Raw genomic sequence first — 21,629 nt, 5'->3', positions numbered from 1 at the left:
TTTGACTTGATACAGAACTCTTAATTATGCCAGCCGGAGCGCCTCTCGCTTCGCGGTGGGCAGATGACACAGAAGCAGTGGCGACGGCTGTGAAACAGGATAAAAAGCTAGTGGGCAAGCGATTTGGAGGCGAGCCAACGTCGCGCGAGAGCCACAGTCGAGAGAGCGACAACACCCAGTTTTCGGACTCTGTGGAGGAAGTGAGCGACGACTCGGATTGGGAGACCGTCCCTGTGTCGAAGGGCACGCTTTCAAAGAATGCTCAGAGACTGCTGCCGGTAAAAGCCTCTGTAGAGGTTCATAAGACCCCGGTGAAGCAAGAAGGGCAAAAATCTCAAGGATCTAGACATAATCCTAAAGAACATTCGAAGGACAAACCAACTAGAGCTAAGGGGAGCCGCAGGGAGCCTCAAAAGACAGACAACTCGCTGCTCTCGCGGATAGATCCTCAATGGAAGGCGCCGCCGTTGCAGAGCCGATATGCCGATCCAGAACCTACACAACGTTCCCACCAGGATAGATCGAAACCTCAACGGTTACGCGCGCGTGAAAAAGACAATTCTACGGCCAGGGGCCCACGAAGCAAAAAAACTGCCTCGGAAGACGTTTTGCCAGACCCGTCGCTAATCCAGAAGAAGAACGCTCAGGAATTCGAGAAAAAACTCGAACAGTTCAAACTGGGATCCTCAACCGGCGACTGGGCAGACGACTTTGAGTGGTATTGAATAGATAATAATTACAATTAATTTTTCTTGCTTGAGTATTAAGATAATATTAAATGATATTAATTTTTCTTGCTTGACCGAATGATATCGATAGATTAGAGAATTAATTTTTCTTGCCAAGTTTCTGCCACCATTTCTTTGGTGCAGCTTTCTCGTCTTCTTCGTCTTCTTCCTCAATAAAGAAGGTTTCCTTCTCCACGCGGCTGCCCTTCTTTGGAACACGGAAGATGTAGTAGAAGGCATATGTACAAATAATGTTGAATGCCGTGTAGGCGATGATCAGTCCAAAGTTTCTCCACATATGGTCTGGGTTCATGTGTCTTCCCAGAAGGAACTGGTTGGAGTTGGACATTGAGCAGAACTCGCACATATCTGTGGCGTCAGGATTCACCACATATCCGCCGCCATTCTTGGTGATAAACTCCTGCATATATTGACCGCACGTTTGGCCAGATAGAGGCGGGAATTTGACGTACTCGTCACTAGCACAGCGGATTCTCGTATCGCGGATTCCCGCAGGAACAATGCCGCCGATCCACCATGTCAGCGGAGAAACGTGATATAACCAGGTCCAGAAACCGGTAGGATAGATCAGCACTCCGGAGAAGTTCATCGACAGCATAAACACCATGAACGAGTTGTTCATTCCGTTGGACATCACCTGCAGTCCGAACGAGCAGAAGTAGCCAAGAGTCGTGGCGTACATGTAGAAAAACGTCAGGTACAACCAAACCAGGCCGGCGCGCTCAGAAACGGAGTTTGTCTGCTCCGCGTCCCGGTACAGGCCCAGGGGTAGGTACCATGTGACAAATGACAGCGTGCCGGTGATGAAACTCCACGGCAGCTCGGCCGTGAACGTTGCAGACACGAACGCGTACCAGCTGTACAGTTTCGACGGCCGTTCTCTCACTTCGTAGACGTTTCTCTCTTCTTCGATCAGTGGAAGCAGCTGCTGGAAATAGACCATACCCGACATGCACATAAGATAGATGGAGAGCATTTGGTCCTGGAGACCTTGTTTCGTGTGGTTGGCGTGGAAGAACGTGAACCCGTTGAACATGGACACACCAATGGCCATCAGAAGCTTCGAGTAGATGTACGACGGTGTACGGATGTACTGCTGGACCATGCGTTTGGTGACAAGATGGTACTGGGTTGCGAACGACGTGGCGAACTGGCGCTGTTTGGCTTCTTCCTGGTGTGTTTTCTCGTCGGCAGTTTCTTCCAGTCTGTGCAGTTCCTCTAGAACAGCAGCTCTTTCTGGAGAATGAGTCCACACCTCGTGGTAGTCTCTTTTTGCGTGCGAGCCGGGCGCCGCGCCAATGACTTCCAGCATCCACTCGGCAGGATTGGCGTGCGGAGGACATGGCTTGGCGCCGTTCTTCTCAAAGTAATCGATCAGCGTCTGGCAGTTAGGTCCAAGCTCACCAAAATACACGGTTTTTCCGCCAGCTGCCAGGAAAAGCAGTCTGTCGAACTCCTGCAGAAGCCGGGCTGACGGCTGGTGGATCGTGCACAAAATGGCCTGGCCGCTGTTGGAGAGTTTCCGCATGAGCTGGCAGATCGACCAGGCGGTCTGCGAGTCCAGACCCGACGTGGGCTCGTCCAGGAACAGGAGCAGCTGCGGTTTGGCGACAAGTTCCACGCCGATGGTGAGTCTTTTGCGCTGCTCGATGTTAAGACCTTGGCCTGCCTCGCCAACCACAGCATCAGCATAGCTCTCCATCTCCAGAACACGGATAATTTCCTCAACGTAGTCGTCTTTCTCCTGTTTGGACACAGAAGCGTCCTGACGGAGATATGCACTGAACCGCAAAGACTCGCGCACTGTGGCCGTCTGGATATGAAGATCTTGCTGCTGTGCGTACCCGGTGAATCTCTGGAACGACTGGTTTCTCTCCTGGCCATTGACGAAGATGGAGCCGGTCACCACACCAATGGTGACTCTGTTGGCCAGCACATCCAGCAGCGTGGTCTTTCCGGCACCAGATGCGCCCATCAGCGCGGTCAGCGTGCCGGGCTTGACCCAGCCGTCCACGTGGTCCAGAATTCTCTTTGGCTTCTTGCCGACCTTGATGTCGAAACAGACGTCTCTCCAGTGGAAGATGCCGTTACCGGTAGCAAGCCGGCCGGAGTCGGAGGACGATCCAGCCTCGTCCTTGGCGTAGTTGACGCTCTCAATATTGTTGGCCGTCTCGATGTCGCTTTTCGCTCTGGCGTGAGTTGGCGTTTTGAACCAGCTCGACAGGAAAAGCAACACGTCTCCTTTTTGCATGGCAGATTTGGAGTTTTCCACCAGCAGGAGGTACACTCCAAGGAAGAAGATTGCAAACGACAGATTGATGCCCCAGTTCCTCCATTTGTGCTTGGCGTAGTATTTGTATGCCAAGGCAATGTATTTAGTACCGGATATGGTCGTTTCACCAGCCTCGGCGCCCAGAGTGTTGCAAATGGTGTTTTCTTGTGGCACGCCAGGATAGCCAGGAATAAAGTCGTTGCACTCGAACTGTCTTCCGTGGAACTCGTTTGCGATCAGCGCCTCGAACGCGTACGCGATCGGATCCAGATAATTGATCCATCTCGACCAGCCGTGCATGTCTTTAACAGGAACAGCAAAACCGGTGTAGAGCACGAGCAAACTGACCAGGAACATCGACGGAGTCATGGCCTCGGACAGCGTGCGGAACAGCGACGCAAGCGACCGCATCATGTGCGACATCGTGAACGTGCTGGTGAGGTTTGTGAGCAGATAGAAGAAGAAATGTCCCGGAGTTCTGCGGAAATTCACCATAAAGTAGAACACCAGATTGAACCCGGTGTTGATGATGACTTTATTCGGAATTTCGGTGATGACGGACGCGAGCGCGTCGGTCGACGGGTGGTACAGGGCGTACTTCTTGTGCTTTTCGGCAATCTGACGCGCCTCGAAACAGGTGATCACCTCCATCATCACAGACATGGCATTAAACATAGTCGCGAAAAACATACAGGCTCCACGGTAGTAGAGGTCGGAGGTGGTGTTTTTCAGATTGTAGTACAGCGACGAGATCACGAGCGAGATGGCCACACGGAAAAAGATGTGGAAATACAGCAATGACGGATCGCCCTTGATTTTCCACCAGTATCTGCGCATATTTTCTCTCACCTGGGTCCAGTAGGTGGATGTGTACGGAGACCGCGAGCGGGAGCCTTTCTCCTGTCTGGCGACATGGGACTGATGGAACTGCTCTCGAAGATCGTCGGCGGCGCTCTTTTTGATGTATGCGTCTGTCTGTGCAACCATGTCTGCATACTCGGGCGACTGGCGCCAGTAGTCGTTGAACTCCTTTGGCGTGCGTGGAACTCTGTTTTCCATGCCCTCGCGCGGGATTCTCTCCTTTGGTGAGGTCAGCGACGTGAGAAAGTCCGCCGTTGTCTGTCTTGGAGGACACACGTAGCCCATTTTCTGGAAAAACTGCTTTGCGTGCGAGGCCGGGCCGTAATAAATCTGGTAGCCTTCGTAGAGCAGCAGCACGTTGTCAAAGAGATTGTACGAGTCCTCGGAACACTGGTAGACCGACGTGATTGGCGTGGTTCGCAGCACGGTGGCAGAGGTCTTCAGTGCACGCAAAAACTCCAAAGCGGTGGCAGAATCTAAACCTCTAGTGGAATTGTCCCAGCACTGGATTTTTGAGCCGCACAACGACAACTCGGCCGTGGAAACACGCTTGCGCTCACCTCCAGAAACACCCTTGACAAAGTCGTTACCCACTTTCGTGTCGGCCGTGTGCGACAAACCATACATCGCCATGTAGACTTTGGTCATGTGATCGGCATATGCCTGCGCAGAAACGCCCTGCGGCCTATTTCTTGGGGCCTTGAGCTTGGCTGCAAAGCCCAGCGTCTGGCGCACCGTCAGCTGCGGGTAATGCTCGTCTTTTTCGGCCGAAAAAGTGACCTCTCCTCTGTAGTTGGATTCGATATCCTTGGGACTGAAACCGTCGTACGAAATGATACTCTCGGGAGCCACTTTGAAACCGTAAGTTTGCGACGCAACTGTCTTCAGAAAGGTGGAGCACCCGGCACCAGGACGGCCAAGAACAAGTGTGAATGTTCCGGGCAAAATCAGGCCGTCCATGGGCTTCAGAATATCGAAATACCGGGACTCCACATGTTTGCGGAAAGTGTTGTTGAAGTTCTCCATCACAAACTTGATTGGCGCAGTCAGAATAGTTGTTTGGTAGTCCTCTGAGGAAACAACACCGCTGGCACGGAGGTTTCTAAACGCAACAGAAAGACTGGCAGGCTTGTAGTATTCAGGGTCCGAGTCCATCAATTTACGCATGTTCTGAATCCAGAGCTTGGAGTCAAAATCGTCTGAGTCTGGGTTCAGGCGCGAATCAATGCCGTCCTCGACAAACGGGTTCACGCCAGGAACCTGGGAGTAATTTGTGAGCGTTCTGATCAGCGAGCGAGCGTCGTTGTCGTTCTTTTCTGTCTCGTACGCAGAGACGTGTGAGAGCTCACGGGCAAGTCCTCTGACCTGGGTTTCGACATTGGAATCAAACCCAAAGTACTGGGAGTCTCCCGACTTCACGGAGATCGAATCTGACATGGCTGGTTGATGTTTGGAGGTTGGGGCAGGACATAAATATATAATTTTCGAGCCCGAAAATATCTCGGTGATAACTCGCTCCCCCGAGAGTACGCCGAGATGATAAAGGTACAGGATTGTTACCAATTTTCCGGAGTTCGCAACGGAAGGACATTTTCTAGGCGTTTCCAGGGCCCGAACAAAGGCGAGCAGGGAATGTGTTCGGTCAGAAAGCGAGACTGCGGACTTCGGAAGGCGCCCATGATGGAACACATTACTCTGAGACGGAGATGGCTTGTGTGCTAGGATTTAGGTTGTCTGCTCCCGCACTAAGCGAGTAGTAATTAGCCATAATTCCCCGGACGCGATCTCTTGGTATTGCGTATCTCTTGCATGTTGATCTCTCCGCCGGCCTGCTTGCCAAGCCAGCGAATATGTACAGCCCCATTTGAGATCGACGCGTCGATTCTGAAAATCTCAGCGTCGACAGACCAGCCCATCTGATGATTTTTTTCTTAATTTTATAAAGTATCATTGGCTGAATAAACTAAAAACACAACCATGCCTAACAGAGTGATTGAGCTGCAAAAGTTCTACCAAAGCACCAACAAGCCTATCTACATGGCCCACCCAAGATCTAAGTACTACTTGATCCCATACGCCCTTGGTTTGACTCTTTCTGTCGGTGCCTCGCTGTACTACACTGGAAGAGCCTGTTTCGGGCTCAAGGCTGGCCAGTGAACAAGGATAGACAAATGGTCTCAGCGCATGAAGATGTGCTTGCTGCAAGTTTATTATCCATGCTAAATAAGTACACTGAATACAGAAACCTGAATACATTAAATTCACCGAACGTTTCCTCATTAATCGCTCCTCACCTATTTCTGCCCAGCAGCATCATGCTGTACTTGGAGGCCATGTCGTTCTCGCTCGTGGCAATTCTCGTGTATCGGTTTTTCAAATGCTGTAGCAGACCGTCCACGGCTGGGTCGGACGGCCGCTGCAACGTGCCCACCACCATCGCGTTGTACACGATGATCATGTGCATCTGGTCCGACAGAAAAGCAAAGTACGAGTCGTCGGTGATGGAAACGGCCAATTTCAATATCTCTGCCGAGTGGAAATACGCCGCCTCGTACGCCTCCGCGTTCTCGCGCACCTTTTGCAAGTCGGCGTTATTCTCGCCAAGGATCAGCAGCAGCTCGGCCAGATGGTAGTCGATCTCGACAAATTCGTTGGCAGAGCTTGTGAACAGCTCTTCCCACTCGGAAAGCCACCCTTTCATCTGACTGCGCACTAGCTCCAGACTCTCACCTAGATGAAGATATCGATATGCAAAGAGGTAAACCTCGACCTCTGCGATGATCCGGTAGTCGAAATTGGTGGACAGACTGTGGTCGTAGAACTTTTTCGGAGTCAATGTGCCCAGAGAGTAGGAAGACTGTTTTCCAGAAAGCAGCGAGTAAGCCAGATGGATGAGCACCAAGGTATTTATAATTCTGTAAGAGGTGAGCTCGTTGAACTCGAATTGCACGAGTGCAGGGTCGTACAGGTACTCAAAAAGCCCGTAGCTATTGAGTCGCAGAAACAGATGGATACCTATGTGCGATAAGTACCATCCGTCCAGACGTAGCTCTGCAGACTCGTCGCTCAGACTCACGCTGTAGATGGAGAGAATGATCAGACATTGGAGAAATTCTAGTCGTTTTGGCATGTTAACCAAGCTTCGTTCGAGATCTCGTTTGATAATGAGCAACATCTCGTGGTAGACCAGCTCTTTTAAATTGGGGTCGCCGTATTTTAGTGAGAGCGCGCACGCGACAGTGAGCAGCAGCGGGCAGGTTTTGCGGATATGCGTGAGCAGCTGGGGCGTGCTGAACGTGTCTGGGAACGAGATCCAACGGCCGTACCTATCGCGGAAAATGTCGAGCAGCTTGGCGGCCTGGTCGTAGCTCAACAGCTGGACGGAAACAATGTCCGTTTGCATGTTTTCGAGCGAGGGCAGCAAATTGAGCTGGTTCAGCACGGCGGGCGGGAAAAGCGACCTGTCCGGCTGTACGTGGGCCACAAATGCGAGCGGTGATGTCCTGATCGTGGTTATCGGCCTCGAAGACATGTTGAGCTCGTAGGAGTCCGAGATCGACGAAGCAGGCTCTGGAAGCGTTGATTCTCTCAGTACTCGCAGAACCTCTTTCACGTCCGAGGAGATGGACGCCAAACTAGTGCGCAGAGACAGTTCGGCAAAGTCCTGTGTGTGGGGCTGGGAAAGGGTCGACGTGGTCGTTTCCGAGGTGCTGGGGGCCAGAGAGCATGGCTCGTTCAGAGCAAGACACCGGAGACAGCTGACGGAGGAGCCCGATTTCAGACATCGCGTCTTCTTCTTGTGGCACAAGTCGCACGCCTTGGAGGTCCTGGTGTAGCGTTCTTTTGTGCGTTTAGGAGGCATCATGTTCCAGATCCGGGGACGGTGATATATTTAGATGAAATATTTATAATTTGGGCAGCCGCGGCGAGCCTCGGCTAGGTTATTTAAAGTTTTTTTTAGTATTTTTTTTCGGGCTCAGGGTTGTCATATAGGTAGCGTTGCAAAATAGCAGCACGGCACAAAGCCCAGAAAGGCAGGAGCGCAGACAATACAGTAAGTGCCGTTTCATTGACACCTCATATTAGTCCATAGGCCAGTAGTCTAGCGCCACGGCTATCAATCACAACCACGCTGCCACAGTTATAAATAAAACGTTTTTTTTAGTTTCAGATTGATTTCTATATATAACTATATCCACGTTAGTACATCAGACTGACATGCAAATCATATTTTTTGCTATCACGAATCAAGCAAAACCTAACTCATCACCATACTTACTACTCGTGCCGCGTTTCAGGTGCACGGCTTGTCAAAGCCGAATTATCATCAAGTGCCGGAGCAACAGTTGACCGTCGTGAGAAAGTGCAATCATCATATACGCTGGCCTCTGGCCAAGAACGTCTACTGACGTTCTAAACCAGATCGAGCAGACTATCAGACCCAAGGGTGTCTTCAGGAGTCAGACATATGCTTGTCATTTTGGTTTGGTATCATCAGGTAGTCCTTATATGGTTTGCATGTTTTTGCATGTCTATGGTTAGTACCTCAGAAAAGCATGAATGGAAAAAAAAGAAGTCTCGTCATCGTGAACCACGAATCTGACTCGTCATCAAGACTTCATCACCGTACTCACTTTCTACGTCGACAACGCTTTGGCGACGCATCAAACTTGCAGAGCCAGCTCGTCAGTCACGGCGGGTTTCTGAGGCCCGCCTTTAGCATTGTCACTCATTTAAGTTCGGTGCCCAGTGCATATATCCTCATCGAGCGGCCAATAGGTGTTTGAAAAACCCTTTTCGCAAAAACCTATTAATTCTACTTGTTAGCGTTCATCTCTCAGTAATGGTGCAAAAACTTATCAACACGGATATTCAGCCAGTAATTCCAGCTTTGTTTTTGTTTCGTCATCATCAAGACTTACCACTTCTCAGTTAGATACTTTAAATCATGGCAATCATAAACTCTAGTTTGATTGTTTGGATCCTCATCGAAGTGTAAAATTTTTCAGCTTCCTCAGAGGTATTTATACCCCTACGCGGAGTTACGTAAGCGGGAAAGCTACCGTGAAGCTCTTTGTGAATACGTCTACCAAGCACAGAATAACCGACTAAAACAGCCCATACCGTCTGGCACGTGCCTGGAATGGCCTATGATGCATGTAGATACTCAACACTGCTACCCTCAAAATTCACCCATACATAAAAAAATACTCCTTTTATATATTTTATTATTTACCTTCTTGCTCATGTCCTCCACCTCTTTTGTGGAAATTGCGGTCCATCCGGACCTCAAAACCTCGACAGTGGCTCTCCCCCACTCAATCAACAAAACTCTCAAACAGCACTCGCTTTCAAACGCCGACTTTCCCCAAGTTCAGCCTCTCGAGTTTGAACAACATCTCGCGGTCAGTGGAGATGTGGTGGATCTCAAGGCCCAATCTGCCATCTTCAACACCGTGTCGTATAAACTAGTCGCCGACGGCTACAGGCTCACGCTTACGCCGCTTATTTTGAACAATCCGTTGGACCTGACGTTCAAGTCTCTGTGTTTTGTTCTTCCTCAAAAAGCCAGACCGAACTGCATTGCTGTCACAGATGCCGGGGCGGCGGTCTCAATCAACATACTCACGACAGAAAATCTGCTTATTTCATTGAACCTGCCGCTGGACTCCTTTCTGTCCCAGGAAACACTGTCTCCTGTAACTTTTTACAACTGGTGTCAATACAGCATGCCGTACTCGTTCGACGTGCGAGCTCCTTTGTTTATGCGGTCGATCGACCCGCAAACGATCATTGTGGCTCTTCAGGACGGCGGCCTGCTCAAGATGTTCAAGGAAAACATGGAGGATAAGTTTCTGGTGGTTCCGTTCAGCGACACGTCGTACTTCAACCAGTTCAGACTTCCCTTTTTTGGCTCCAAGCGCAAGGACCAGACAGAAACGGTGGTCTTGGATAACGAGAGAGTGGCGGTCGCGGCAGCACTGGATTTTGCTGTGCTGGAAAACAAGCTCGTCACTCTGAGTATTGATAAAACCATTCGATTCTGGTCGCTAGAAACAGGTGCTATGGAGAGAGAATTGAGTCTAAACGAATTCCTGCCTCAGGAACTGCATCCGGTGCATTTCAATAACCCACCAACGCGACTGTTAGGATTGGTGGGAAGATACCTGGCAGTTTTCGTTCCTATTGGGGAAACGTCTCTGAAATTATTTTCTGTCGAGCAAGACGAGTCGCTCATTTTGCTGAATGAATACGTTCCTCCTGAAGTCGATAGATGGGTGTTCCACAGCATGGTTTTATCCAAAATGGAACTGAATCTCCAGGTCAGTCTTCTGTGGTCTCTCCATGGAGCTAGGTATGTGCTTTTAGGCCAGATAGACGACAAGCTTGAGATGAGGTGGGCTCACTGTGCTCCGCCGCTTGCAAATAACTTAGCGCAGTCCATCACATTCTTTGATGATGCCAGTTTGTTGAACTCTCACTGCATGCAATTGCTACAGGTTTACGACGAGCACGTTGTGGAAAAAGTGCTTTCCATACTGGAAAAAAAATACAACTTGGAGACTTCTGTTATACCGCTACCGGAGAAATTGCAACATGTTATTACACACGGTTCAGACCCACAAGACTACCTCAACAGTCTCAAGAAGCAATGGGTAAAATTCGACAACGCTTGCAAAGAGCTTTCCAGACAACTGGAGCCCTCTGTTGGAATGAACCTTGTTGACGACATGCTTGTAATTATGAAGACACATGGCTTGTCAGTGATTGTGCCTTCCTCGCCATTTGCTTTGATCAGCTACAACGACTCACTGTCCAACGCAGATTTGCAGTATTCCGATGTCAATGCCAGAGATTTGCGCCCTCTAGCCAAGTATGTGCTATCTTTTGTTGCCAAGTTCCCTCAGGAAGTTGTTTTCAAAGTGGTGCAACGCGTTTGCGATGGTCCCGAGGCTGCAGAGCCGCAAATGAACACCATTTTCCAGGAAGAGTTATCGTCTTTTGTGGACGAGGCAATGGTCACCGAGCTGCTCACTGCTCTGAACGCATCAAAGGATACGATGCATCTTTTTGAGTTCCTAATTAACCTCTCAACTCTGGACAATGTGGGTTACGTTCCTATCAAGAAAGTCAGGTTTGGCAATTTGGGTGGCACCTTACTGGTGTCGTCGTTGAAGAATAATCTGCTGCTTCAGAAACAGCTGATCCTTGGTCTACTACTAATTGTTCTCACAGTGGATATCAACCCACAAATGGTAAACTACTACACAGAGCTCACAAAACTGTATAGATGCGTGGAGCTGTCGTTGCAGGTGCCGTCGTCTTTGCTGCTGGGACATTTAGAGGACGTTTTCGAGGGCGGAGTTATGGTGAGAGCCAACAATCTCAACCATTTGTTGACACATATTTTTGGTCTTTTGCTGCAGAATACGTTTGTTTACTCGATCGTCGCAAAGCTTGTTAAGGACGAGAGATTCCAGGACGCACATTTGGTGAAATATCTTCCCGAAACTGGAATTTCTAACATTTTGAAGGGGCTGATTTTGCTTAAGACGAAGCAGGGAAAAGAGGCGTTTGAGCTGTTCACCTCCAAGGCAGACCAAATCACACAGGCTGCAAAGACCGCGTCCGCAGCAGAGAAGAAAGCATTGCAACCGGTGTCCGACTATACCAACCTAATTTTGGTGGACTCCAAAACAGACTATTTCTACGACCTAAGCACTCTGTTTCAGTCGAAACAGTTTGACCAGCTGGCTCTTAAACTGGCTTTGAAAGCGCTTGCAACAAAAACAGAGCTTAAGGACATCTCGGATGACCAGGCTATCTTGCTAAAAGTGTTCCAGCTGGCTCTCAAATTGCAGGAATTTGAACTGGCCCACGACACGATTCTGAAAATGGAGAGAAAATACAGAAAACACCCAATCAAGCAGTTTGTGTACAAGATGTTCCAGATGAACCAGATCCCAAAAATCCTAGATTATCCGTTCAACGAGGACGCGGACAAGGTGGACGATCTTATTTACAGTTTGGGCGAGTCGAGCGCATTAAACAGCGATCTCAAAACGTCTCTCAAATACTACCGTATATGCTACACCTTGCGCCTTAAACAAGGCGACTATAGAGCTGCCGTGGAGGCGCTTTACCGTTTCAACACCATTGGCCTGGAACTGATGAAACAGAATAAATTCAACGATATCAAGCTCATCAGCGACAACTATCTCACAATCCTCAATCTGCTGTACACTCTCGAGGAGGACGACCGGTGGATCATCAAAAGACCAGTCCAGCTGGTTCAGACGGCAGGCTTGCAGCCGGCAGAAGAACAGAAAAGCGAGCTGGTGTACTCTTCGGACCTGGAGAAGGAATACCAATCGCTGACGACGTAATAGATGATGTAAAGAAAAAAATATTTTACACCCCCTGGTATTTTCCAATAAAAAATCACCCAATTTAAATCATTTTTCATGCCAATCGTTCCGCAACAGGGCAGAGTGGGAATTGTTGGTGGCGGGATCTCGGGGCTAACTTACGCCTACTTCCTCGGTAGTTTGCGGCCGGATCTCAAAATCGATCTGTACGAAAAGTCCGCCAGATGTGGGGGCTACATCAGATCGAAACGGCTTGGCACTACTGAATACGATTCCCGCGCCAATCAGGACTACACCATTCTGGAAAAAGGACCGCGCACCCTCCGCGGAGAAAGTCCCGGCGTTCTGCTGATTCTGGACCTGCTCTTCAAATGCAATGCCCAGAACGAACTCCTTGGCATCTCGCGAAACTCTCTGGGTAATAGAAAATATTTATTGAGTCCATACTCTGACACAGAGGGCCATTCTGGAAAACTGACTCCTGTTCCCTACTCGTTCTCTTCCTTTTTGCGGTTTCTGTTCGACCCGCTCGGCAAGGGTGTTTTATTTGGCCTGCTTAAGGAACCCTTTGTGAGGTCCAAATCCTCGCCTGACGAGACGGTAGAGCAGTTTGTCTCGAGGAGGTTCAACAAATCTGTGTCCGACAACGTTGTGAGCGCCATTATGCATGGGATTTACGCAGGAGACGTTTCCCAACTGAGTGCTGTCAGCGTGCTGTCGCGGCTGGTGGACATTGAGCGCCAGCATGGGTCGATCGTCCGCTACGGCGTGTCGCAGCTGCTCCAGAGTCTGAAAAAACGGACACCCACTCAGCTCGCACCAGAGGTCGAACTGTACGCGAAGGTGTTCAAGCCGGCATTTAACGTGTCCAAGACGGCCCGATTCCTGCGCAAATTCCCCGTGCTCACCATGCACGACGGTCTCGAGTCGCTGGTGACCGTGCTCCAGAAAAACCTGCCCCGCAATGTGTCTGTGCACACAAACACAGCGGTGCGAGGTGTGGCTAAGAAGGAGAAGGGGCTTGAGCTGACGCTTTCGACGGGCGAGATGGTGCGTGTGGACCATCTACGTCTCACCGTGGACGGTCGGGCAACAGCTGCCGTGCTTCAGAACGCAGAGCTCAGCGCCCTGGTGGCTCCCCTGGAGTACGCGACGGTTGTGCTGGCAAACGTGTATTTGCCCGCTTTGAAGCTGCTGTCGCACCCCGGATTCGGCTTTCTGGTGCCCAAGACGATGCAGGACGAGACTCAGCTGCTGGGAGTGATTTTCGACAGCGACATCGAACAGAACTCGAAACGGCTATTTTTCTACAACGACGTGAGCACTGAGCTGACGAGCGAGTCTCCGATCTCGGACGAGAAGCTGGCGAAGCTGGCAAAGGCCGTGGCCAACAGGGGCGCCGTGATCACAAACTCATACACGAAGCTGACGCTGATGCTGGGAGGTCATCAGCTCAAGAACGGCGATGACCTGCCGACGCGGTCCAGAGTGCACAAGATTGTGCGCGATGTGCTAATGAGCAAGCTGCATATCGATCTGGACAAGTGCAACGGGGAAGAGGTGATTGAGATTGAGTACTGGACAGACGCGATTCCACAATACCGTGTTGGCCACGAGGAGTTGAAAAGGAAAGTGGCCGGGGCGGTCCGGCAAGTATTCGGAGACAAGGTGACGCTGGGTGGAACAACGTTTGGCGATGGCGTGGGGGTTCCGGACTGTGTGGTGCGGTCGTTCACGGACGCGTACGGTGTGACGGTGGGCTCGGAGTTTGGCCACGACGCTCAACAAAACGGGGTTTCCAACGAAAATCCGAACCCCCAGTCGAAAAAATATGCCACATAAAGATAGAAAATATGCATGCACAGCTTTTTCTGGTAATGGGTGGCGGCAACCCCGGATTTGCGTCATCTTTGTGTAAAGCTGCAAGTGTTGTAGGAGTCCGAAGGCTGCCGCGAGTCGGGCGAGGTGAAAAAATAATTACGGGGTGACGCGGTGGCTTGTAGGGCCGCATGGTCTGGGGACGGTGGAAGCGCATTTAAAAATTTGCTGGTAGAATAGAAAAAAACGGCAACCCCCTAGTTTTACATATTTGATGGATAATATTTATTGGTCATCATGACGGACAAAGTAGTATCCATTACGCAGTACTCTTTGGATCCGGCTCCCGGACTGGCTAACGCCGCGCTGTCTGGCCTGGACACCGCCACACACACAGCCGATCCGGACCTGAGCCAAGAGCCGATGCCGATCCCCAAGAAGAGTGCGACCATCAAGACAGATAAACCCCGTCCCCATGTCTGCGCCACGTGCACGCGCGCGTTTGCCCGGCTCGAACACCTCAAACGGCACGAGCGCAGCCATACCAACGAGAAGCCGTTTCAATGTGCGGCGTGCGGACGCTGTTTTGCACGGCGAGACCTTGTTTTGAGACACCAGCAAAAATTGCACTCGTCGCTGCCGACAAACAACAGGGCAAAGGCGCCGCGCAAGGGCCGCGGAGTCAAGTCGTCCCCCCGTGACGGCGAGATTGTGAGCGACTATCTCAACGACAACATCAACATCGTCCGCAACAACACCAATGCGCAACTGCCTCTGCCCAACAGCGGGAGCCCTCCGCTGGAGGAGGACGAGTCGGCCAGCCAGGGCGCAGAGTTTGTGGCTGCCGTCCAGCCAGGCTCAACCGGCCAGTTCTTCTCGCCACGAAACATGCCCGGCCCCGGTCTCGCCCACGATGACACCCCGTCCAGGGGTGCCTCTGTGGACGAAAGCATGGACGCGGACAAAAACCACCGCAGAGCTCATCGCCACGCGTCGTTCTCTGCGGCCACTTCCAACTCGTATACGGGCTATACCAACGACGCGCCGCAGCAGGTCCAATTCAGCTCGCCGCAGCTCAGGTACCACCAGGGCGACATTGTCTATCTGGACCTGGACAACCTGGACCTACAGGGGCTGCACGAACACACTGCCAGCGTCCCGCAGGCGGCGCCGCCGGCCATCACCTCGCTGTTCCAGGGCAAGCTCACTAGCCAGGAGTTTGACTTCACCCCTGAAAGCAGCGTCTTCAGCAACAACTCGCTCACAAGCCCGGAAAAAAAAGACAGTAAGCCCTCGACCGACGACGACCGGCATCCGAACGAGGACTGGCTGTTTGAGTTCATCAACGCGCCTATCGAAACGGAGTTCCCGGCCGTCTCGAACCACATCGGGTTCACCGACTCGCCGGCCACCAACAACTCCAACCACTCTCCTTTGTCCAACGACTCTCCAACGAACGATCTCTCGCAGTTTTTCCGTTCCCGACAACTTGATTTATTCAAACATATTTCGTTTTCCCAGCACCAGCAACATCCAGCTCACCCCGGTCGTTTTCCGGAAATGGTGCGCACACATATCATGAACAAGTATCAACTGAAAGCGTCGCAGTTCCCGCAGTCCGACGACCTCAATCATTACCTAGCACTCTACGAAATCGAGTTCGACAAGTACTTCCCGTTCGTTCACATTCCATCTCTGAACGTCGAGCGCGACCTTGAGCAGATTCCGCTGCTGCTTTCGATGGCGGCCATCGGCGCGTTGTACTCGTTCCACGCGCGCAACTCGTCCACGCTTTTCAACTTCTCGAGGTTCCTGATCCACAACTTTATGGAGAGCCAGCTGGCACAGAACAAATTCAACGAGGTGCCCCTGCACATCACACAGGCGCTGCTGTTGCACATGTTTCTGGGCATGTTCCACAACGACGTCGAAGTGACAAAGCTGACCTCGCGCCAGCTCACTTCACTGGTGTCATTGGTCAAGACCACCAAGTTGGACATGCCCGTGGAAACGTTCCAGCTTCCACCAACCATCACGACCGAGATTTCCGGCAACTCAAGCCTTGTGAGGTCGTGCTATGAATACTTCATCAGAGCGCAGAGCCGAATTCGTACCGTCCACTGTCTTCATTACCTTTGCGTGCTGTTTGGGTCGCTGATCGGGTCTAATATCCAGCTCACTGCAGATGACATCAGATGCGGGTCTCCGTGCTCACTGGAAAGCCTGTGGAAAAGCAAGACAGAATTGGACTGGCTGACGGTGCTCAAAGAGAACAATGTGCGTATCGACTCGAAATTCTCACTCATTCAACTCAGCAACGGGTTCAACTCATACAAAGACCTCTGGCGCGACCTGAACAACCATACGCTCGACAAGGAAATTGGGTTCCGGTGTCTCTTGTCGCTGCTGATGTCCTTGAACGGAGATATCCATCGCCAGCGCCAGGAACTGGCCAACTCCAATAAAAGCGTCGGAGCCAACATGGCTGAATGGAGACTGGAAATTAGACCGCAGCTGGAGAGCATCATCAAATCGTGGGAAAGCTGTTTCATCCGCAACGGCGGACCAATAGTCCCGCGCGGCCAGAACCTGCACACAATCAGCCAGAGTCCTGTCCTGAAGCTGATTCTGCCGCTCCTGTCATTTGCAAAAATATGCAAATGCGTCTACATTTCTCCAATTCTGAAAAAAGTCTGGCACAGAGACTGGGATGGCATGAACACGGAAATCAAAAACCTGACCGGCGACCTGGAGGCCCTGCGGGACTCTATCAACTACTCGCTCGACATCATCAATCTCTGGGTCGAGATCATCTCCATCACCAACGATGCCGAAAAAACGTCTGTCAGAACTCCGATTTTCTTTTTGACGTGCCTGTTCACGTCCGCGCTTCTCATCTCCGAATACCTCTACACTACCGAAGAATGGGCCATCAACTATCTGACGGCGCCAGAAAAATTCAACGACCTCACTACAGCCGACAGAGTGCTCTGGCTCCGTACAGAGACCATCTTTAAAAAGGTGGAAGAAAACTTGCTACCAAAAGGATCCAACAACTCATCGTACTCTGAATTCCTGCGCATCCAAGCTAACGGCGCGTTGGATGTCGAGATTCTGGACGACGAAATAGCCAGACTGGCTTTGGAGCCAGGAGACTTGCGTCCAATTGCCCAGATCATGATGAGTGCTAGATTGAGCTCGAGATGCTTGTCTTTAGGAGTCCGTATTTTGGCTGATGCGCCCGTGTGGCCTATTGCTCTGGTTTTTGCCGAGGCTTTGAAAGCTCGTGCGACAGCAATTCACCACACGCAATCCCGTTTCAGTCCAGGATCGTCTCGTTAAAAGTAACGTTATATAATGTTTGCATGAATAAGAAAATTTCTTAAAGGGAAAAAAAAAAAAAAAAATAAAAAATCTATGCTATCAAGCCTTCGGTCTTTTTTCATGACAAACTCAAAACTGACCGGAAGACAGCTTTACGACAAGCTTGGACGTCCGAAAAAGGTGGTTGCACCAATGGTGGACGGTTCTGAGCTTGCATGGCGAATGATATCCAGGAAGTACGGCGCCGACCTGTGCTATTCCCCTATGCTTCATTCTCGACTTTTTGCGACCGACGATAAGTATCGTGAGAAGATGTTTGGCCCGATGGATGGATCCGAAGTGGATAGACCCTTGATCGTCCAGTTCTGTGCAAACGACCCCGATTACCTTCTTCAAGCCGCCAAGCACGTTGAGGACAGATGCGATGCCGTAGACCTAAACCTGGGGTGTCCTCAAGGAATTGCGCGCAAGGGCCATTATGGGTCTTTTTTGATGGAGGACTGGGATCTCATTTCGAAACTGATCAATACCTTGCACAGAAACCTCAAAATCCCGGTGACCGCCAAAATCAGGGTCTACGACGATTGGGAGAAGAGTCTCGCGTACGCAAAGATGTGTTTGGATGCTGGAGCGCAATTTCTCACCGTCCATGGGCGGACGCGTGAGATGAAGGGACAGAAGACGGGTTTTGCGAATTGGAAGCTCGTGAAGTACATCAAAGACAATCTGCCTCCAGAGACTGTATTTTTGAGCAACGGAAACATTTTGTATCCGGAGGACATTGACCGTTGCATTAAAGAGGTTGGTTGCGACGCGGTGATGTCTGCAGAGGGAAACTTGTACAACCCGGGCATTTTTTGGACGGAGACCGAGGACATCGAGAAACAGTTCCCGCGAATAGACCGGTTTGTGCGCGAGTATTTTGAGGTGGTTGCTCAGTGTGAGGGGTCGGAGAGCCGCCGGTGTTTTAAGTCGCATTTGTTCAAATCGTTGCGCAACTTTTTGAGCATCCACACGGACGTTCGTGCCGAGATCGCCAAACTGAGCAGAAACTCGCCGTTGGAGGAGTTTGAGGCGGTGGTAAAAATGATAGAGGATGTGGTCGCGAAGATCTACCAGCAGGAAAACATTGCCGAGCTCGACCAGGTGCGTGTGGGCGAGATCGAGAACTGGGGCGGCAGGTACAGAGACGTGCCATACTGGCGGCTGCAGCCGTATTTCCGCCGCGTGGACGGCAAAGACGGCAGGGAAGTGATCCAGGACAGCATGAAGCGCGTGATGGAGAGCGAGGAGGTGGCCAAGAGGCAGAAACTGGAGGGAACTAAATAGAGTATCTGTATATTGCAACCACACCTAGCTCCTGAAAAATTAAATATTAAAATTAAATATTCAAATATTCATGTCTTTGACACGGCTATTTTCCACCACACGGCAGGTGCGGGCGTTTCCGTTGGCGGTGAAAGAACTGTTGGCGCGGCACTCAATTGATGCACGTCCTGGGGATTTTGAGGCCGATGCCAACGAGCCAATTATTGATCATTTGCGACGTCGGTCGTTGATCGAGACGGTGGTCAACGAAGACCAGCTGGCCCGGCTGGCTCGCGAAAAAACGCTCGGTCTGTACTGCGGCGCAGACCCAACGGCAAAGTCGCTGCATCTGGGCAACCTGCTTCCGCTGATGGTTCTTTTGCACTTCAATCTCCGAGGACACAGTATTACAGCTCTGGTCGGAGGAGCCACCGGGACGGTTGGCGATCCGTCGGGGAAAACGACGGAGCGCGCGCAGATGGAGCAGCAGGAGCGGCTGGATAACGTGGCGCGCATCCAGGCGCAGTTCGAGCAGTTTTTCCGCAACGGCCGTCGCTACGCTGCCAGTCGCAACCATGTCCTGGACAGGCCCCACGGCGAGGTTGCCGTGCGGAACAATTACGATTGGTGGAAAGATATGGGGTTTCTGGAGTTTCTGGCCAGATACGGCCGGTTTATCAGAGTAAACCAGATGCTTTCGAGAGATTCGATCAGAAGCAGACTGGATTCTGAGCAGGGCATAGGTTTCAACGAGTTCACGTACCAGTTGCTGCAGGCCTACGATTTCTACTATTTGAATAAAAACCACGGCATTGACGTTCAGGTGGGCGGAAACGACCAGTACGGCAACATTGTTGCAGGCTTGGATTTGATAGACAGAATGCATCCCGGGGAGAAGAAAAAAGCGTTTGGAGTCACTGTGCCCCTGCTGACGACCGCGAACGGCGTGAAGTTCGGCAAGAGCGCCGGCAATGCCGTCTTCATCGACAAAAACCTCACCCCGTCGTTCCAATTGTACCAATTTCTGTACAACACGTTGGACGAGGATGTTCCAAAGCTGCTATATAAATTTTCGCTGCTGCCAACGGCGCTCATCGAGCGGGTGTGCGACTTTCACCGGCAGAACCGGGCGCTGCGGCTGGGCCAGCGCCTGCTGGCGGTGGAAATGTGCGATTTTCTCCACGGCGACGGAGAAGGCCGCGCAAACCTGGTGATTAGCGACGCTCTGTACGAAGACACAGAGCTGGACGTCGACGAGGTTCTGGCCGCGTTCCGTCGACAAAACATGATCACGGCCGTTTGCGAGGAGGAACTGGCGAGCGTGGGGGATCTTCTGCACCGAAAACTGGCTGGCGTCTCGAAAAAGGAGATTAAACGACTGCTGGCGGGCGGCGCAGTTTCTGTCGGCAAGCAGCGCGTCAAGCTGAGCCGGTGGGACGACCCGGTCGACAGAACCCTCGTTCTCGACGGCCGGCTGCTGCTCATCCGCACGGGCAAGCAAGTTCACGTGTTTGAGGTGAAATAGAGCTGTAAATAAATTATCCACTGCCTTTGCTGTGTCTGAACAGTTTCATGCTGAGCCACGAAACAACGCACCAGATCCATAAAATGACAAAATTCAGAGCAAACGCGTAAAGATAGTAGCTGTCGATGATCTCGTTGCCCTCGCCGTCCAGCACTTTCCACTGCGAGAGCCACTTGGCGGCCCTGGTGCTGGAAAACACCCAGTCCCAGGCCCCGACCACAGTGCCCATGCTCACCACGAAAACGGCCCAGCTGAGCACCAAAATAAGGTAGCCGTACAGCTGCAATTTCTCGCCCAGAAGCTCCTTCTGCGGTACGCGGTGGTTGTAATGGACCGAGTGTGTGTTTCTGTGTTTGGATCGAGGCATAAAAAAATAATATTTATGGAAATATCTCAGCTGGCAGGATTATTTAAGCAGAAATACGCCGAACAGCAGCGCCAGACCATTCGCGAGCTGCTCAGAGAGCGTCGGCCCAGCAGTCGGCCGTTTGGACAGCAGCTCGCCGTGATCAGCCGGCTCATGGACAAGTACGCCGACGAAGAGGCACAATCCGCCGCCCTCGACGTGGTGCTGCAGTCGGGCGTGTACGAGCGGCTGGAGAACCATGCCGACGAGCCAGACTACACGGACCGGCTGGTCAGAGCGCTGTTGGAATGGTACAAGAACGACTTTTTCACGTGGATTAATAGGCCCCCTTGTCCCTGCGGCAACGCAGACCAGACCAAGATACAGCCGCTCCAGCCGGTGGGGCCGTACAAAAAAGAGCACTTCGACGGCCGTGCGGACATAATTGAGCAGTACAGGTGCGCGGAGTGCTCTCAAACAATCGAGTTCCCGCGCTACAACAACCCCAAAACGCTGCTCTCGTTCCGCAAAGGACGCTGCGGAGAGTGGAACAACTGCTTTATTCTGATCCTGTGCGCGCTCGGGCTCAAGGTGCGGTACATCTGGAACGCCGAGGACCACGTGTGGTGCGAATACTACTCGCAATACCTCAAACGGTGGGTCCATCTCGACAGCTGCGAAAACCAGTTCGACAACCCGACGCTCTATTGCGATGGCTGGGGCAAAAAGATGTCGTATGTATTTGCCGTGAGTGCGACGTACATTGCCGATGTGTCGCCAAAATACATCAAAAAGGGCCAGTTGCCCAGAAACAGGCTCGGAGAATACGAGCTCGCAGATACGCTAGCATACATTAATCTGTGCAAATGGATAGGCATGGACAACGACGACCTGCTTGCGACGCTGGCAGATTTCATTAACGACTACAAGAGCAGGCGTGGGAGTCAACTTCCCACGCCCAGTGGACCTCTCGTGCCGCGACAGAGCGGTGCTCCCGAGTGGACCCGTTCTCGCGGCGAGGACGGATCACGTAAGCGAGAATAGGAGATTATGGCGG

General features: G+C 51.5%; 9 protein-coding genes across 9 annotated transcripts; 7 read left to right on the top strand and 2 right to left on the bottom strand.

Annotated features, from left to right (window-relative positions):
• Positions 1-26: 26 nt before the first annotated feature.
• On the top strand, positions 27-725 carry HPODL_04931 (uncharacterized protein; the record flags this gene model as incomplete). The annotated part of the gene is made up of 1 exon (XM_014081287.1): positions 27-725. One exon carries the CDS (start codon positions 27-29, stop codon positions 723-725), a length of 699 nt encoding a protein of 232 aa, XP_013936762.1.
• A 103-nt stretch (positions 726-828) lies between these two features.
• HPODL_04930 (Multidrug resistance protein CDR2) lies at positions 829-5,319 on the bottom strand (the record flags this gene model as incomplete). Its single annotated transcript, XM_014081286.1, has 1 exon — positions 829-5,319. One exon carries the CDS (start codon positions 5,317-5,319, stop codon positions 829-831), a length of 4,491 nt encoding a protein of 1,496 aa, XP_013936761.1.
• Positions 5,320-6,172: 853 nt separating this feature from the next.
• Positions 6,173-7,747, bottom strand: HPODL_04929 (uncharacterized protein; the record flags this gene model as incomplete). The annotated part of the gene is made up of 1 exon (XM_014081285.1): positions 6,173-7,747. One exon carries the CDS (start codon positions 7,745-7,747, stop codon positions 6,173-6,175), a length of 1,575 nt encoding a protein of 524 aa, XP_013936760.1.
• Positions 7,748-9,128: 1,381 nt separating this feature from the next.
• Positions 9,129-12,269, top strand: HPODL_04928 (uncharacterized protein; the record flags this gene model as incomplete). The annotated part of the gene is made up of 1 exon (XM_014081284.1): positions 9,129-12,269. The coding sequence occupies one exon, from the start codon at positions 9,129-9,131 to the stop codon at positions 12,267-12,269; it is 3,141 nt and encodes a 1,046-aa protein (XP_013936759.1).
• Positions 12,270-12,347: 78 nt separating this feature from the next.
• HPODL_04927 (protoporphyrinogen oxidase) lies at positions 12,348-14,093 on the top strand (the record flags this gene model as incomplete). Its single annotated transcript, XM_014081283.1, has 1 exon — positions 12,348-14,093. The coding sequence occupies one exon, from the start codon at positions 12,348-12,350 to the stop codon at positions 14,091-14,093; it is 1,746 nt and encodes a 581-aa protein (XP_013936758.1).
• A 273-nt stretch (positions 14,094-14,366) lies between these two features.
• HPODL_04926 (uncharacterized protein) lies at positions 14,367-17,411 on the top strand (the record flags this gene model as incomplete). Its single annotated transcript, XM_014081282.1, has 1 exon — positions 14,367-17,411. The coding sequence occupies one exon, from the start codon at positions 14,367-14,369 to the stop codon at positions 17,409-17,411; it is 3,045 nt and encodes a 1,014-aa protein (XP_013936757.1).
• Positions 17,412-17,486: 75 nt separating this feature from the next.
• On the top strand, positions 17,487-18,722 carry HPODL_04925 (tRNA-dihydrouridine(16/17) synthase [NAD(P)(+)]; the record flags this gene model as incomplete). Its single annotated transcript, XM_014081281.1, has 1 exon — positions 17,487-18,722. The coding sequence occupies one exon, from the start codon at positions 17,487-17,489 to the stop codon at positions 18,720-18,722; it is 1,236 nt and encodes a 411-aa protein (XP_013936756.1).
• A 70-nt stretch (positions 18,723-18,792) lies between these two features.
• HPODL_04924 (Mitochondrial tyrosyl-tRNA synthetase) lies at positions 18,793-20,226 on the top strand (the record flags this gene model as incomplete). Its single annotated transcript, XM_014081280.1, has 1 exon — positions 18,793-20,226. The coding sequence occupies one exon, from the start codon at positions 18,793-18,795 to the stop codon at positions 20,224-20,226; it is 1,434 nt and encodes a 477-aa protein (XP_013936755.1).
• A 382-nt stretch (positions 20,227-20,608) lies between these two features.
• HPODL_04923 (peptide-N4-(N-acetyl-beta- glucosaminyl)asparagine amidase) lies at positions 20,609-21,616 on the top strand (the record flags this gene model as incomplete). Its single annotated transcript, XM_014081279.1, has 1 exon — positions 20,609-21,616. One exon carries the CDS (start codon positions 20,609-20,611, stop codon positions 21,614-21,616), a length of 1,008 nt encoding a protein of 335 aa, XP_013936754.1.
• Between the last annotated feature and the right edge of the window lie 13 nt (positions 21,617-21,629).

The sequence above is a fragment of the Ogataea parapolymorpha genome, chromosome II (genome assembly GCF_000187245.1).
Source record: "Ogataea parapolymorpha DL-1 chromosome II, whole genome shotgun sequence".
Lineage (NCBI taxonomy): Eukaryota > Fungi > Ascomycota > Pichiomycetes > Pichiales > Pichiaceae > Ogataea > Ogataea parapolymorpha.
Note: the sequence above shows the minus strand (reverse complement) of the source record. Positions and strands in the feature narration are given on the sequence as shown.